The sequence below is a fragment of the Zalophus californianus genome, chromosome X (genome assembly GCF_009762305.2).
Source record: "Zalophus californianus isolate mZalCal1 chromosome X, mZalCal1.pri.v2, whole genome shotgun sequence".
NCBI classification, from domain to species: domain Eukaryota; kingdom Metazoa; phylum Chordata; class Mammalia; order Carnivora; family Otariidae; genus Zalophus; species Zalophus californianus.
The window spans coordinates 66,365,748-66,380,231 of NC_045612.1; the positions used below are offsets into that span (position 1 = coordinate 66,365,748).

Below are 14,484 nucleotides of genomic sequence, written 5' to 3' on the forward strand. Positions count from 1 at the left end.
CTTTGCATTCAGGCTGCTTTTCAAAAGCACTCAAGTTCAGAAGTCTCTCAAAAATATACATAAAATAATTACTGAGATCACAACATTGAGTCACAGTGTACTTAGGGAAAACCTTACCATCAACTGCCACCAATACAGCAGTCCGACCTTTTCTTTCATGTTCAGTCATGGAATCATCTACATCATTGTTAATAACAAGACCATTTCTAATCATCCACTCCCGGTTACCAATGAGGACTTTGTACTGCTGGGCATTAAGAGCATCTGAAATAAAGTACAGAAAGAACATTTAGTGAGATCGTTTGATATTTATAACAACCTGTGAGGCATGTTCTTCCTGTCTAACCAACAATCACTATGTTGTATTTTTGGGAGACCACAGCCTACAACAGTGATTTCCAAATTTTCAAGGAACATACTTTGCTCTTCTATGCCTTTGGGCCTTTGCACATGTTGCTGTCTCCACCTGGAATGTCCTTACCCCTCCTCTACAATTATCAAACTCCATCATATTCTTCAAGAGCCAGTTCAAATGTTTCTTTCTTGGTAAAGCTTTCCCTTTGATCTTCCACACAACTGAATTAAATCCAAAATATTTATTGTGCATCAGTAGCTGATTGTAGTAGTAGTAGTTGGATGGAAACATACAACTATACTGATGTCTCATTTTATTTTTTATTTATTTTTTTATTTATTTAAGACAGAGAGAGACTGAGAGTGAGCATGAGCAGGGGAGAGGGGCAGAAGCAGGTGCCCCGCTGAGCAGGGAGCCCAACACGGGGCTCGATCCCAGGACCCTGGGATCATGACCTGAGCCGAAAGCAGCTGCTTAACCGACTGAGCCACCCAGGTGACTCCACTGATGTCTCATTTTAAACATGTGACCACTAACTTTACGCAAGTCCTTAGAGTTGTCTGGCAATTCTACACTTCCCTAGTCCATTCATTTTCCGTTCCTTCTAGAGGGCTATTTTGTACCTTCTCTTCTCCCATCCTCATCTATGGCCAGATGATGAATCTGCTTCCTACTTCAGAAAGAATTAAAAGCAATCAGAAGAGAACTTCAAGCTCTCACTGCCTGTGCCTATATACACACCAATCTAGCTTCTCTTCTAAACTGCCCCTGCTCCTATTTAAGGCCAACCTCTCCACTTATGTACTAGACCCCCTTCCTTTGCTTATTCTAGAACATCTCTCCTACAATTCTCTCCTCTTTCTCCTGCATAATCACATTTTCTATCTCTGTTGCACATAGTCCTATCTTTAAAAACAAAACAAAACAAAAAAACCTCTATTGATCTCACTTACCTCTTTACTACTGCTCCAAATTTCTGCTTCTATACACAGCAAAACTTCTTGGAAGTGTTGTCTCTATTGACTATCTCCAATTCATATCTTCCCATTCTTTTGTGAACCCACTCCAATAAAGCTTTTGTCTCTACCACTCCAAAGAGTTGTTCTCACAGTATGCCAGTGACCTTTACTTTCATAAACCTAATGGCTAATTCTTGTTCCTCATCTTACTTGCCTTATTAGCAGCATTTAACACAGTTGATCGCTCCCTCCTTCCTGAAATACTTTCTTTCCTTGGCTTCTAGGACACCACATTCTTATGAGTTACCTCCTCACTTACCACTTCTTCTCAGTCTTCTTTGCTGATTTCCCTGATCTCTTAACCTATCGTATTGTAGGGCTCAATCCTTGAACCATTCCCCGCCCCAATCTACTCTCACTCTTTGATGATTTTATCCAGTCTCATATCTTTAAATACAATCTATACCAGCTTTGTCCAACAAAATTTGGAAATGTTCTGTATCTGCTGTTTAATACAGTAGCCACTAGCAACATGTGGCTATTGAGCAGTGAAATGTGGCTAGTATGGCTGAAGGGCTGAATTTTAAATTAAATTTATTTTTTTTAAGTTTACTTATGTATTTCCTTTAAGTAATCTCCACACCCAACGTGGGGCTCAAACTCATGACCCCAAGATCAAGAGTCGCATGCTCTTCCGAGGCAGCCAGGTGCCCCTGAATTTTAAATTAAATTGAAATAACTGAAGTTTAAGTAGTCACATGTAATGAATGGCTATCATATTAGAAGGCCCAGATCTATAGGTGGATGACTACCAAATCTATGTCTCCAACCTAGTCTATTTCCTTGACCTGCAGACTTGTGCAGCCAATTGCCTACTTGTTATTTCCACTTATATGGCACCTATCTAATAGGCACTCAAATTTAACATGTAAAAAACCGATCTCCTGATCAGTTCTCCTCAATATTGCCCTTCCAATGGTCTTCCCCATTCTACTTAAATGGTAACTTCATCCTTCTAAAATGTTTAGGCCACAAACCTTGGCATAATTCTTGACTCCTGTTTCTCCCATACTCCACACCCAATCTGTGAGAAAATTTGTCAGCCAGCTCTCCCTTCAAAACACATTCAGATTCTGACCATTTCTTATGATCTCTACTGCTACCACATTGGTCCAAACCATTCTTATCTTTCACCTGGATTATGGCAACAGCCTACTAACTCATCTCCCTGCTTCTGTCCTTCCCCCTATTGCTCCAACAGTGTATTTTTATCAGAGCAGCCAGGGTAATACTTATAAAACATTAAGTTGGATTCTGTCACTCCTATACACAAAACTCTCCAATGGCTTCCCATCTCAAGGGTAAAAGCCAAAATTCTTTCAATGTCCTTACATAATCTGGTCCTGTACTACTCTCTAACCTTCCCACTCATTTACTCTGCTCCAGGAACACTGTTCTCCTTGTTGTTCCTCAAACTAGGCTTGGGTACTTATCCCTCCTACCTGGAATGCTCTTGTCTCAGATATTCACATAGCTTTCTCCCTCCGCCTTCTCAGGTTTTTGCTCCAGCATGAACTTCTCAATGAGGCCTACCCTGATCATCCTATGTAAAATAGGACCCAATACTCACAGCATTCCCTATACCCCTCTACCCTTCTTTGTTTTCCTCTACAGCACTATCTCCATCAGACATATTATATTTTCTTATCTCTTTGCTCACTGTTTTGTGTTCTCCCACCGGGAAAATAAGTTCCAAAAGATAGTGACTTTGTCTGTTCTGCTAACTGCTGATTCTTTAGTGTCTTGAACAGTGCTTAATAAAAGGTGTCAAATGAACAAAATTACTATGTGTCAGTATGCTTGGTACTGGAAGTTCACAAATAATAAATTGTAGTTTGGTAGAATCAGACAGGTAAATAAAGCATTATCATGCAGTGTACCTAGCACAAAAACACAGAGATTAAGTACAGTTATGATTTAAAAAGAAGAGCAAATCATCTCTGCCTATACATGTCAGTCAGCAAAGGCTTCACTGAAGAGATATGTGAGCTAAGTTTTGAAAAATGAAAATAAGTTCATGAGGTAGATGCCACTGGAGACAACATTACCCAGAGGAAACAGTGAATGAAATGATCTAATAAGCATGAAATGACACAATGTAAAAAGGAACTATAAGTAGCTCTGTATGAATGGAACACAGAGTACATGGAGGTCAGTGGAAAAGACAAAATGGGTGGTATAGGCAGGCAGGAGACATCATGGGGAATGGACCTGGAACAAAGTCCAGACAGACTGGTCTTAAGTCCCACAGAGGACAGCCAGCAAGCCAGGATCCCTAACAGAATCGCACTGATAGGGTTTAGGATACAAGCAAACCTCCAAAACAAAAATTTTCTGAGGGGTGGGCATAACTTTTATCACATTCCTCCAAAGGTTCATAATTCAAAAATAAATTATAAACCACTATAATAAAAGGTACTAGTCAGACAGTTATAAATCATATTTGCAGGTTAGCAAAATCACTCAAGCACAAATGGGTAGGGAGGTGCTAGAACACTTTGGTGGGTATATTATGTTTTGGGGCAGATGGATAGACAAACCAGAAACTCAGAAAACAGGCCTTGGCTAGAGATGTGGATTTTGGAGTGGTAGTAGAAGCCTACAGATGGCAGAACAAGCAACAGACATGAAGGAGATTGTACAGAGAGTATATAAAATGAGAAAAAGACAAAGAACAAAACCCTGGGCATACCCAACATTTGAGAGCAGGAGAAAAGAGGAATCAGAGGAGGATTGGAAGCAACAGCCAGGTAGGTGAGAGGATAATCTAGAGAATGAATGGTCATGAAATTAAAAGAAAGAGCTTTAGGAAGGAAGAAATGTTCAACATTCTCAAATGCCTTAGGTATTTGAGGTCATGCAGGATGCAAACTGAGAAGAAACCACTGGAGTGAGTACCGAACAAAGTCATCAATGCACTTAGAAAAAATAGTTTCAGTAGTATGGATGGGGCAGAAGCCAGGCTGTGTGGTGAATAAGTGAATTCAGCAAACCTAGACTATTCTTTCTAGAAGCTTAGATATAAAGGAAAAAAAGAGACAGGATACAATCTAAAAGGGATTACAGTAATAGTGATGGAAGAAATGTTTGTATGTTTAGGAGAAGGAGCTAGTACAGAGAGTGGGAAAATAAAGAAGCGAAGGGATATAACAGAGTAAGGTCCCTGAAGAATCAAGAGAGGGTGAGATCTAGAGCAAAGATGACGGGATTCATTATGCAGGATGAGGAATACCTCTTCTCCTGAAAAAGGAATCATGCTTGGCAAAAAGTCGACAGACTAAATGTCTGAGAACCTTAATTTTCCATGCGAAAAATAAACCTGATAACTTGCTTAGGGAACAAGGGAGAAGGCCATGGTACCTCATGAAAGATATAAAAGGTTTAGAGTAGCTGTGGTAAGAAATAAAAGAAAGATAGCTGAACTAATGTGGAAGATCAGCTAAGATTAGAATTCAGCACCCTATGGTAAAATCAAGGACCAGCACAGTTGGGAAATGTTCTTGAGTAACTCAAGTGAAGTGACCAGAAGGCCTATGGTAAAATTACTTGACAGAACGAAACCATGATGCCAATTTTTGTTTCTTATCTAACAGTTCAGGATTATAAAGTTAGGCATCTGTTAATATTTGTCCCATAATTGGTACTATGAAGAAAATTAGCTTACTTGAGAGCTGGGCATCAATAATCATGGAAGATGAAGTTGATGACTGTTCATTACTTGCACCAATTTGAACCAGGGATGCATTTTTAATATTATTTTCCTCTATCTTCCAGTTATTCTTATGTAGCAAGCCTTCAATATTGATGACTTTACAGCTAATACCACAGCCTGGCACAACCTGGAAATCTACGCAGGTACCCAAGGTTTCAGTGTCCAGCTCCTAACAAATAGAAACAGAAGGATTTCTTCTGCTGTTCTAACAATCCAAGGTCATCAATAGCACAATCAAAGATTACTGCTGGTTAATTCTAAATGTTTAGACACATGCTGCATGCCCGGTTAATTCTAAGTGTTTAGAACAAAACATCAGAATTGTTTATTTTAATCGCACTCTCTAAAATTTATACCAAGTTTAGAGAAAGAAAACATCGAAGGTTTACCAATACTCTGCCCTTTCCAGTAGAGAATTACAAGTTAAATATTTAATTCTACTGTCAAGTCAGGTTTTCTATTCAGTACAGGGCAAAGGGTAACAAAGAACAGGGCCTTTAGTTACCAGAGTGCCTCTCTAGTATGATTCTGTGTCCTTAGTAAGCCAAAGAATTTTGGTGGCCATCATTGTTTCCTGGCTCTTTATATCTTCATCCTCTCTGTTGTTTGGTTTGGGTGTAAAGAAGCCAGGTCAGTAAAATAGTAAATTGGTAAAAAGGAAAGAACACCAATGATAGGAATTGCCACATCATAACTGTAAAATTATGAGATAATTTACAAAGAACTTATACAAATCAATGAAAAAAAAAGGTAAACAATCCTATGAAAAAAACAGGCAAAGGATACAAGCAGAAAAGTTACAGAAAAAGAAATTCAAATGGCCAATGAAAAGATGTTCAACCCAATTTATAATTATGGAAATGCAAAGCAAATCATCAATGAGTAAATATTTTTTACTTATTAAATTGGAAAAAATAAAGTAAGAATGTGGGGAAATGAGCACTAATAACTTTTGGTGAAAGTATAAACTGGTACAACCCTTCACGTGGGTATTGATAATATTTGCTATGTGGGCATTGGTAATGTTCATCAGAATTTAACTGCATGTATCCTTTGATCTAGCAATTGCACTGATAGGCATTTAACATAAAGATAAACTTGCAAAAGCTGACAAGAACATTAACTGTACACTGTAAGAGACAAAAAAAACCAATCATACAGTAGAACATAATATAGCCATTAAACATAATGAGGCAGATCTATAAGTCTTAATATGGAAAAATCATTCAATAAAATAAAAAAAAAAACAAAGTACCAAAGATTGGTCACTGCATGACCTGTCTACATAAAGTCTAAAACGTAATAAATGCATATATGTTCAGATATGCATTTAAAATGGTTAACCAGTGCACACTTTTGGGACTATATTAAAAATGATTGAATTGTACAATTTACAATGAACTTTAGAGTATGTGAATTGTATCTCAGTAAAGCTGTTACAGTAGTCCTCCCTCCCCCATCCATGGTTTCACTTTCCTTGGTTTCAGTTACTCGTGGTCAACTGTGGTCTGGAAGCAGATGATCCTCTTTCTGACATAGTGTCAGAAGGTCGACTGTAGCCTAGCACCAAGTCACAATGCCTACATCATCTCATTTCATCTCATCACACAGGCATTTTACCATCTCACATCATCACAAGAAGGGTGAGTACAGTACAGTAAGTAATTTTGAGAGAGAGAGAAAGACCATATTCATACAACTTTTATTACAGTATATTATTATAATTATTCTATATTATTAATAGTTATTGTTAATATCTTACTAATTTATAAATTAATTTATATTGATATTTGAATTAATTAATTTTAATAATTAACATAATTTGTATTGATATTTTAATTAGTATTAATCAATAAAATATACATTATAATCTCTTGGCTAATTTATAAATTAAACTTTATCATAGGTATGTATGTATAGGAGAAAACAGTGTATATAGGGTTCAGTACTCTGCAGTTTCAAGCATCCACTTGGGTCTTGGAACATATCCCCTGCAGATAAGGGGAGACTACTGTATTTTAAAAGACTGCTAACAGATTAGCACTTGTTAAACTCTGGAGAGAGGAATTAGGAAAGGGGGCAGGGAACGAGGCTTTCCTTTTTCATTATGTAACTCTCTGTATGCATTACATTTTAATTTTTTAGTCAACAGGGGTTATCCGTGTGATAAAATTACAGTTAATTTCTGCTTTCATCTTTATACTCTTCTGTATGAAGAAACTAACACATATTATAAAATAAATTGAGAAAATACAAGTCTCTCGAGCCTCCTACCAACTATATATGTAAATCACAAACGCCAGTTTGGATTTGATCTGTGTAATTCCTGTAGAGGACAACTACATTAATAAATAAAGGAAAAATTGTACCTGCTTGCAGTACTTGGTTATGGCTGCTCCTAGAGGGTGTTCACTGTTACTTTCAGCAGTTCCCACGATGGCCAGGATCTTACTGCGTGATATTCTGTTACTTTCCACTAGAACCTTTACTTGGTTCACTACTGGGGTTCCATGGGTAATGGTTCCGGTCTTATCAAACACCACTACCTTCACCTGTAAGAAAATTAAAATACACTGCACCTATTTGACTTGATAGTCCTTAATACTACCTTTCCAAAAATAAGAAATAGGTTTACTTTGACAGATGAATATTTTGTTTCTTAATAAATTGACCTTTGATTTAATTGGAGTTGAACTGTCTTTGAGTGAGCAAAAGTAAGGGAGAATAAGGGAAAAGATACTCTAAGTTACATCTAATAGCCCTCCCTTGCAAATGTTCAACCATACTGGAATATGGACTAATGGTTAGACAACAGTATTACAGCAATGTCAATTTCTTGATTTTGATCTTTGTCCTATGATTATGTAAGAGAATGTCCTTGTTCTTAGGAAAGGAGCCTGATATCTACAGTAAAGGATATACTGGAGTTCTTTATGCTGTTCTTTCAATTCTTAAGTTTGAAATTATATCAAAGTCAATAAAAAATTACTATAAACACTAACAGCTTGTATTCACTGGTTATATGAGGTTCCAAATCTGTTCTAAGCTGTGTTTACTACATGCATCTGTATATAGTTTATATCCTCATAATAAGAACATATTAGAAGGAACATGGTTTTAGTTGAAGTCAAGTACCTTGATTGAAATTGTTTTGGAAATCCTAATATGAGAGAGATGAGGGATAAGATTATATTTTTGAAGTCATAGCTGCAAACTGTCAGCTAGTGGCAAAGGCAAAGAAACTGCAATGTTACTATAAGCACCATCTCACAGTGAAGAACACAAACATGGGGTCGCATTTTTCCTGGGCAAATACCCCTTCTGTCTTCCTGACCTGAAGACATTTCTAATCTAAGCTGTAAGAGGACTCCAATTTTCCACATCAGGGTCTGCTCTGAGAAAGTAGGCCTGGAGTAGTTTTAGAGATCTTAGATAACTAAGACCAATCCAGAAGAGAACCAAAATAACACCCTTCCTACCTCAACCCTCAGGATAGTCCCAGAAGAAGCTCAGCTTATGGACCATGTAGAAATAACTCTGGATTCTCTTTCTCAATAGGGGTGCTATTGCCAGTTTGGATGGGACAATTCTTAGTTCTGGGGACTATCTTACCTTATGAGCCATCTCCAATGGCTCGCCACCTTTGATTAGTATGCCATTTTGAGCGCCTACTCCTGTACCCACCATCACAGCAGTCGGAGTGGCTAGTCCCAGTGAACAGGGGCATGCAATGCACAGAACTGTGATAGAGGCTTGGAAAGCAAAGCGTATTATCGTTTCTGTTCGGGAGATACTTCTGTTATATCCCTTTAGGAGAAAGGCATGAATTTTGGTTATTGATCTAGAGCTGTATAAAACAAAAGGAACAAAGCTTAACTCTATTTAAATAAAACCACATTTTTCAAGTCACACATAATCCTACTTAGCTGCCAACATATACAATTTGGTTACTAGTAAGAAAACACCTTTTTTCTTCTTGTATGAATATAAGAAATTGCGACATTACTGGTAAACAAGTCATAGTCCTAAAATCAGGAATTCAATTTTGCGGATTCCAGAGTTACAAACTATGCAGTTCATCTAAAGAACATGAAAGTCAGCTTTTTACCTCTATATTGAGAATAAGTGCTTTTACTAAGGATTTTCAAAAATAGCTGCAAATATGGGACCTAATTCTCAGCAAATCTGATCCTGAAGAAAAGGAATTTTGAATCTCTGTATACTAGGACCATAAATCTGCCTTTCACACTATACTTTAAAGACAATGGAAAAATCACCCAGCATGCAAAGGAAGCTTACTCCTATTTCAGTAAAATCCTTTTGAACATACCAGTGTGAACTGAGTATATCAGGTAGTATACAGCTCTTAGTGACACTGAATATTTGCTGTGTGAGTAAATACAACTGACAGTATTAAGGAAAATCTCCTAAGCACCCCTGAACTCATTAGAAAAATCCCTAAGGGATACACATTCCAAAATACTTCTCAGCAATCTTCTTGTTCAATGTGTAATTAGCCAATGTGAATCATTTAAAAAAATTTTTAGGGGCGCCTGGGTGGCTCAGTCGGTTAAGCAGCTGCCTTTGGCTCAGGTCATGATCCCAGGGTCTTGGGACCGAGCCCCACATCTGGCTCTCTGTTCCGTGGGGAGCCTGCTTCTCCCTCTCCCTCTGCCTGCTGCTCCCCCTGCTTGTGCTCTCTCTCTCTGTCAAATAAATAAATAAAATCTTTAAAAAAGTTTTTATATTATACTAATGACCCTATATCATGAAGTAGATACATAGTTTTTATGATTCTACCTGTTCTATTTTTTTTTTTACATTCAGAATTTTTATCTCAAAACAACCACAGTAACATTATAATAATTAGAAAAATCCACTTGGAAATATTCACAATCTGGTCACTGAGAAATGGGATAACTTCCACACTGCATTACTGCCAACCCACTGTTTTTGAGGACCCGGAAGCACAGGTGCAATTAGGAGAAGTCACCTGTTCCAACAAAGTCTCATTCCATAGCTCTGTGAGTTTTTATCCCAAGGCTCAACGACCAGAGGGAACCGTGAGAACTGGTAACTAAAATACTGTCATAGGCAAGGGTTTGGCTAGAGGGCCTGAAATGTGTAAGCACAAAGGAGAGAAAGGGAGATCAAGCAACATATGAAAAGGGGAAAAGGCAGTAACTGTCATGGGGCCCAATTTCCATTTATAAAAATACTAGGAAACTAAATGATCTGTGGAGGTGTCCGTGACCTGTGGTAAGCATAAATCCCTCCATCTCATCTAACTCTCTGAAATGTTCCAGAGTTAGAAGTCTTTGTTTTTTATCCCCTTAAAAGAAAACCCCCCTCTCCCCCACAATTCCCCTCCAGCGCCTCCAAGAATCCACATGTCCTGATCTCACACTCTTCTTAACTATTTCCATTGTCTGGGTCTACAGCAAGACAGAGTCCCCCACCCTCAATCTCAAGATTTAAGGAGTTCTTCCCCAACTCTCCAACAAGGAAAGGTAGCCACATGAGATGGAACACTAAAGTGTGGAAAAAAGCCATAGACACAAATTCCACAGAGGCAGTGTCATTTATACACAGAGTGATGTTTACCAGATTCTATCCAAAAGGGGGTTGTAGGAACATAGAGGAAACAAGCTACGAAAAAACTACTTCCAACTAGAGCAAAGTGACAGTACATATACATTCATACTCTCTCAAGTGTGGTCTACACTGCACATTTACTCACACTATCTCAAATGTATGGGCCCCTAAGGGCACTTGACCTAATACAATGGAAACATGGTAACAAGGGTAATTTGACATGGTAACAGATGAACAAGCATATGATGATGCCAAAGCAACAACATATATCAACAAGATAATAATCGTTCAGGAAAAATCCTCTCCCAGAGCTGAGGTTACAAACTCAAAGTTAGCTATGAACATTCTCCTCTGAATTTTTTAAAGCTATGGCTTACAACAAGATAAAAATCCACATCAGTAAGAGAAAGGATAAGAATCATACCATCATTTCAAAGGTTGCAGAAAAAGCATTTGACAAAGTACAATATCCATTCGTGATAAAAACACTCAACAAGTAGGGTTAGAGAGAATATACCTTGACATAATAAAGGCCATTTATGAAAAACCCACAGCTAACATCATCCTTAATAGAGAAAAATGGAGAGCTCTTCCCCTAAAATCAGGAACTGGACAAGGTTGTCCACTCTAACCATTTTTATTCAACACAGTACTAGAAGTCCTAGCCACAGCAATCAGACAACAAAAAGAAATAAAAGGCATCCAAATCAGTAATGAAGAAGTAAAACTTTCACTATCTGCACATGACATGATACTATATATAGAAAACCTGAAAGACTCCACCAAATAACTGCTAGAACTGCTAACACTGAAGTAGCAGAATACAGAATCAATCTACAGAAATCTGTTGCATTTCTACACACCAATAATGAAGCGGCAGAAAGAGAAATTAAGAAAATAATCCCACTTACAATTTCACCAAAATAATAAGATCCCTAGGAATAAACCTAACCAAAGAGGTGAAAGACCTGTACTCTGAAAACTAAAACACCAATGAAAGAAATTGAAGATGACACAAAGAAATGGAAAAATATTCCATGCTCAAGGATTAGAAGAACACATATTATTAAAATGTCTATACTACCCAGGACACCTGGGTGGCTCAGTTGGTTGGGTGGCTGACTCTTGATTTCAGCTCAGGTTGTGATCTCAGGGTCCTGGGCTCCATGCTCAGTGGGGAGTCTGCTTGAGGATTTTCTCCCTCTTCCTCTGCCCCTCCCCCTGCTCGTGCTCACTCTCTCCCTCTAAAATAAATAAATCTGTAAAAAAAAGTCTATGCTACCCAAAGCAATCTACAAATTTAATATAATACCTATCAAAATACCAACAGCATTTTTCACAGAACTAGAACAAACAATCCTAAAATTTATATGGAACCACAAAAGACCCCGAATAGCCAAAGCAATCTTGAAAAAGCAAAGCAAAGCTGTAGGCGTCATAATTCCAGGCTTCAAGTTATATCACAAAGCTGTAGGAATGAAAACAGTATAGTAGTGGCACAAAAATAGATACATAAACCAATAGAACAGAATAGAAAACCCAGAAATAAACCCACAATTATATGGCCAATCAATCTTCAACAAAGCAGGAAAGAATATCCAGTGGGAAAAAGACAGTCTCTTCAACAAATGGTGTTGGGAAAACTGGACAACAACATGCAAAATGAGGAAACTGGACCACTTTCTTACACCATACAAAAAAATAAATTCAAAATGGATGAAAGACCTAAATCTGAGACAGGAAACCATCAATATCCTAGTGCACAACACAGGCAGCAACCTCTTTGACCTAGACCGTTGCAACTTCTTACTAGACATGTCTCCGGAGACAAGGGCAAAAATGAACTATTGGGACTTCATCAAGATAAAAAGCTTCTGCACAGCAAAGGAAACAATCAACAAAACTAAAAGGCAACCTACAGAATGGGATAAGATATTTGCAAACAACATATCTGATAAGGGGTTAGTATCCAAAATCTATAAAGAATTTACCAAACTCAACACCCCCCCCAAAAAAAACCAACAAAAAATCCAATCAAGAAATGGGCAGAAGACAGGAATAGACATTTCTCCAAAGAAGATATCCAGATGGCCAACAGACACATGAAAAGATGCTCAACATCACTCATCATCAAGGAAATGCAAATCAAAACCACAATGAGATACAACCTCATACCTGTCAGAATGGCTAAAATCAACAACACAAGAAAAATACGGGTGTTGGTGAGTATGTGGAGAAAACCCCTTTTACACCATTGGTGGGAACTGGTGCAGCCACTCTGGAAAACAGTTGGAGATTCCTCAAAAAATTAAAAACAGAACTACCCTATGACCCAGCAATCGCACTACTGGGTATTTACCCAAAGAATACAAAAACACTAATTCAAATGGATACATGCATCCCTATGTTTATGGCAGCATTATTTATAATAGCCAAGATATGGAAGCAGCCCAACTGTCTATCAATTGATGAATGATTAAGAAGATGTGGTATATATTTACAATGGAATATTACTCAGCCGTCAAAAAGAATAAAATCTTGCCATTTGTAACCCCATGGATGGAGCTAGACAGCTAGCATTATAGCTAAGCTAAATAAGTCAGTCAGAGAAAGACAAATACCATATGATTTCACTTATATGTAGAATTTAAGAAACAAAACAAACAAACAAAGGGGAAAAAAAGCTAGAGAGAGTGGGACAAGCCAAGAAACAGACTCTTAACTATGGAGAATAAACTGATAGTTACCAGAGGGGAGGTGGATAGAGGGATGAGTTAAACAGGTGATGGGGATTAAGGAGTGGACTTGTCATGATGAGCACTGGGTGATGTATGGAATTATTGAATCATTATATTGTATACCTGAAACTAATATAACACTGTATGTTAACTAGCTGGAATTAAAATTAAAACTTTCAAAAAAATAAAAATCAACAATTAAAATCTCCTAAAAAACAAAATTGGGTTGCTCATTTGGAGGTCTCCCCCACCAGATGGGTGGTTAGGAGTAGTTAAAAAAAAAAAAAAAGAGTCTGCTACATGGGCAAGAACTTTTTTGGTCCACTGAGGGGAGAAAGGATTTCTAGAATTAATCTTCCCTTCTCTGGACTCCATCCAAAATCAGAATCCACCAACCACCATTAACTACAATGCCTATTTTAGTAATCATCCTAGATTTCAAGTAATACTACATATAATCTTCAACAAAGAAAAAAGTTCCAAAGGAAACCAGTAGCTTCTTAATATAGGCACATGACTTGCCTGAGAAGTTAAACTTGAGAGTTTCCACCTGAAGGACAGGAATTTTTAAGAGGCAAATCTCACATACCACATCATGTACACTTCAATAACATCTTACATTTCTTTCTAGAGTCTTCCCTTCTTATTGCACCTTGACTTCTCCACTATTAAATCTTCCACCCTATAACCTCTCTTTAAGTACATCCCTCTACCCTCAATTTCCTTATGTTCTCATTATTTGGTAAAATTGCTTTACACTTAAAGAACTAAATATTTATGTAATAATACCAGAAGATAAATAAAACTCCAATTAATTTTCTCTGCAGAGCTGTATAGAAGCAATCTTATTTAATCCCTCTCTGCCCTCCACACTCATGTAGATCTGCTTCCTGTTAAGTCTGGGGTGGGGGAGACTGAACCTCACTCTTACACTCCTGTATGTCCTTGTGAGGCAATATAGAACCCGAGGGAGGAAAAGCTGGCAAAGCTGTCATATGCCAAGCAGCCAATTCCTTTTGAAATGAAGGAAGGTTCAGTTGGTCTCTCCTAAACAGAAGAGAATGT

At 37.7% G+C, this 14,484-nt stretch overlaps 1 protein-coding gene across 2 annotated transcripts in view; it reads right to left on the reverse strand.

Annotated features, from left to right (window-relative positions):
* The window catches only part of ATP7A (ATPase copper transporting alpha), a 150,194-nt gene that overhangs the window by 17,699 nt on the left and 118,011 nt on the right, over positions 1 to 14,484 (reverse strand). For both annotated transcript variants that reach the window (XM_027608487.2, XM_027608486.2), the window contains 4 exons: positions 8,699 to 8,893; positions 7,456 to 7,638; positions 5,039 to 5,255; positions 118 to 264 (listed from right to left, as the gene is read on the reverse strand). In XM_027608487.2, the coding sequence (XP_027464288.1) occupies positions 118 to 264; positions 5,039 to 5,255; positions 7,456 to 7,638; positions 8,699 to 8,893 (742 nt within the window). The remainder of the gene's footprint in view (positions 1 to 117; positions 265 to 5,038; positions 5,256 to 7,455; positions 7,639 to 8,698; positions 8,894 to 14,484) is intronic.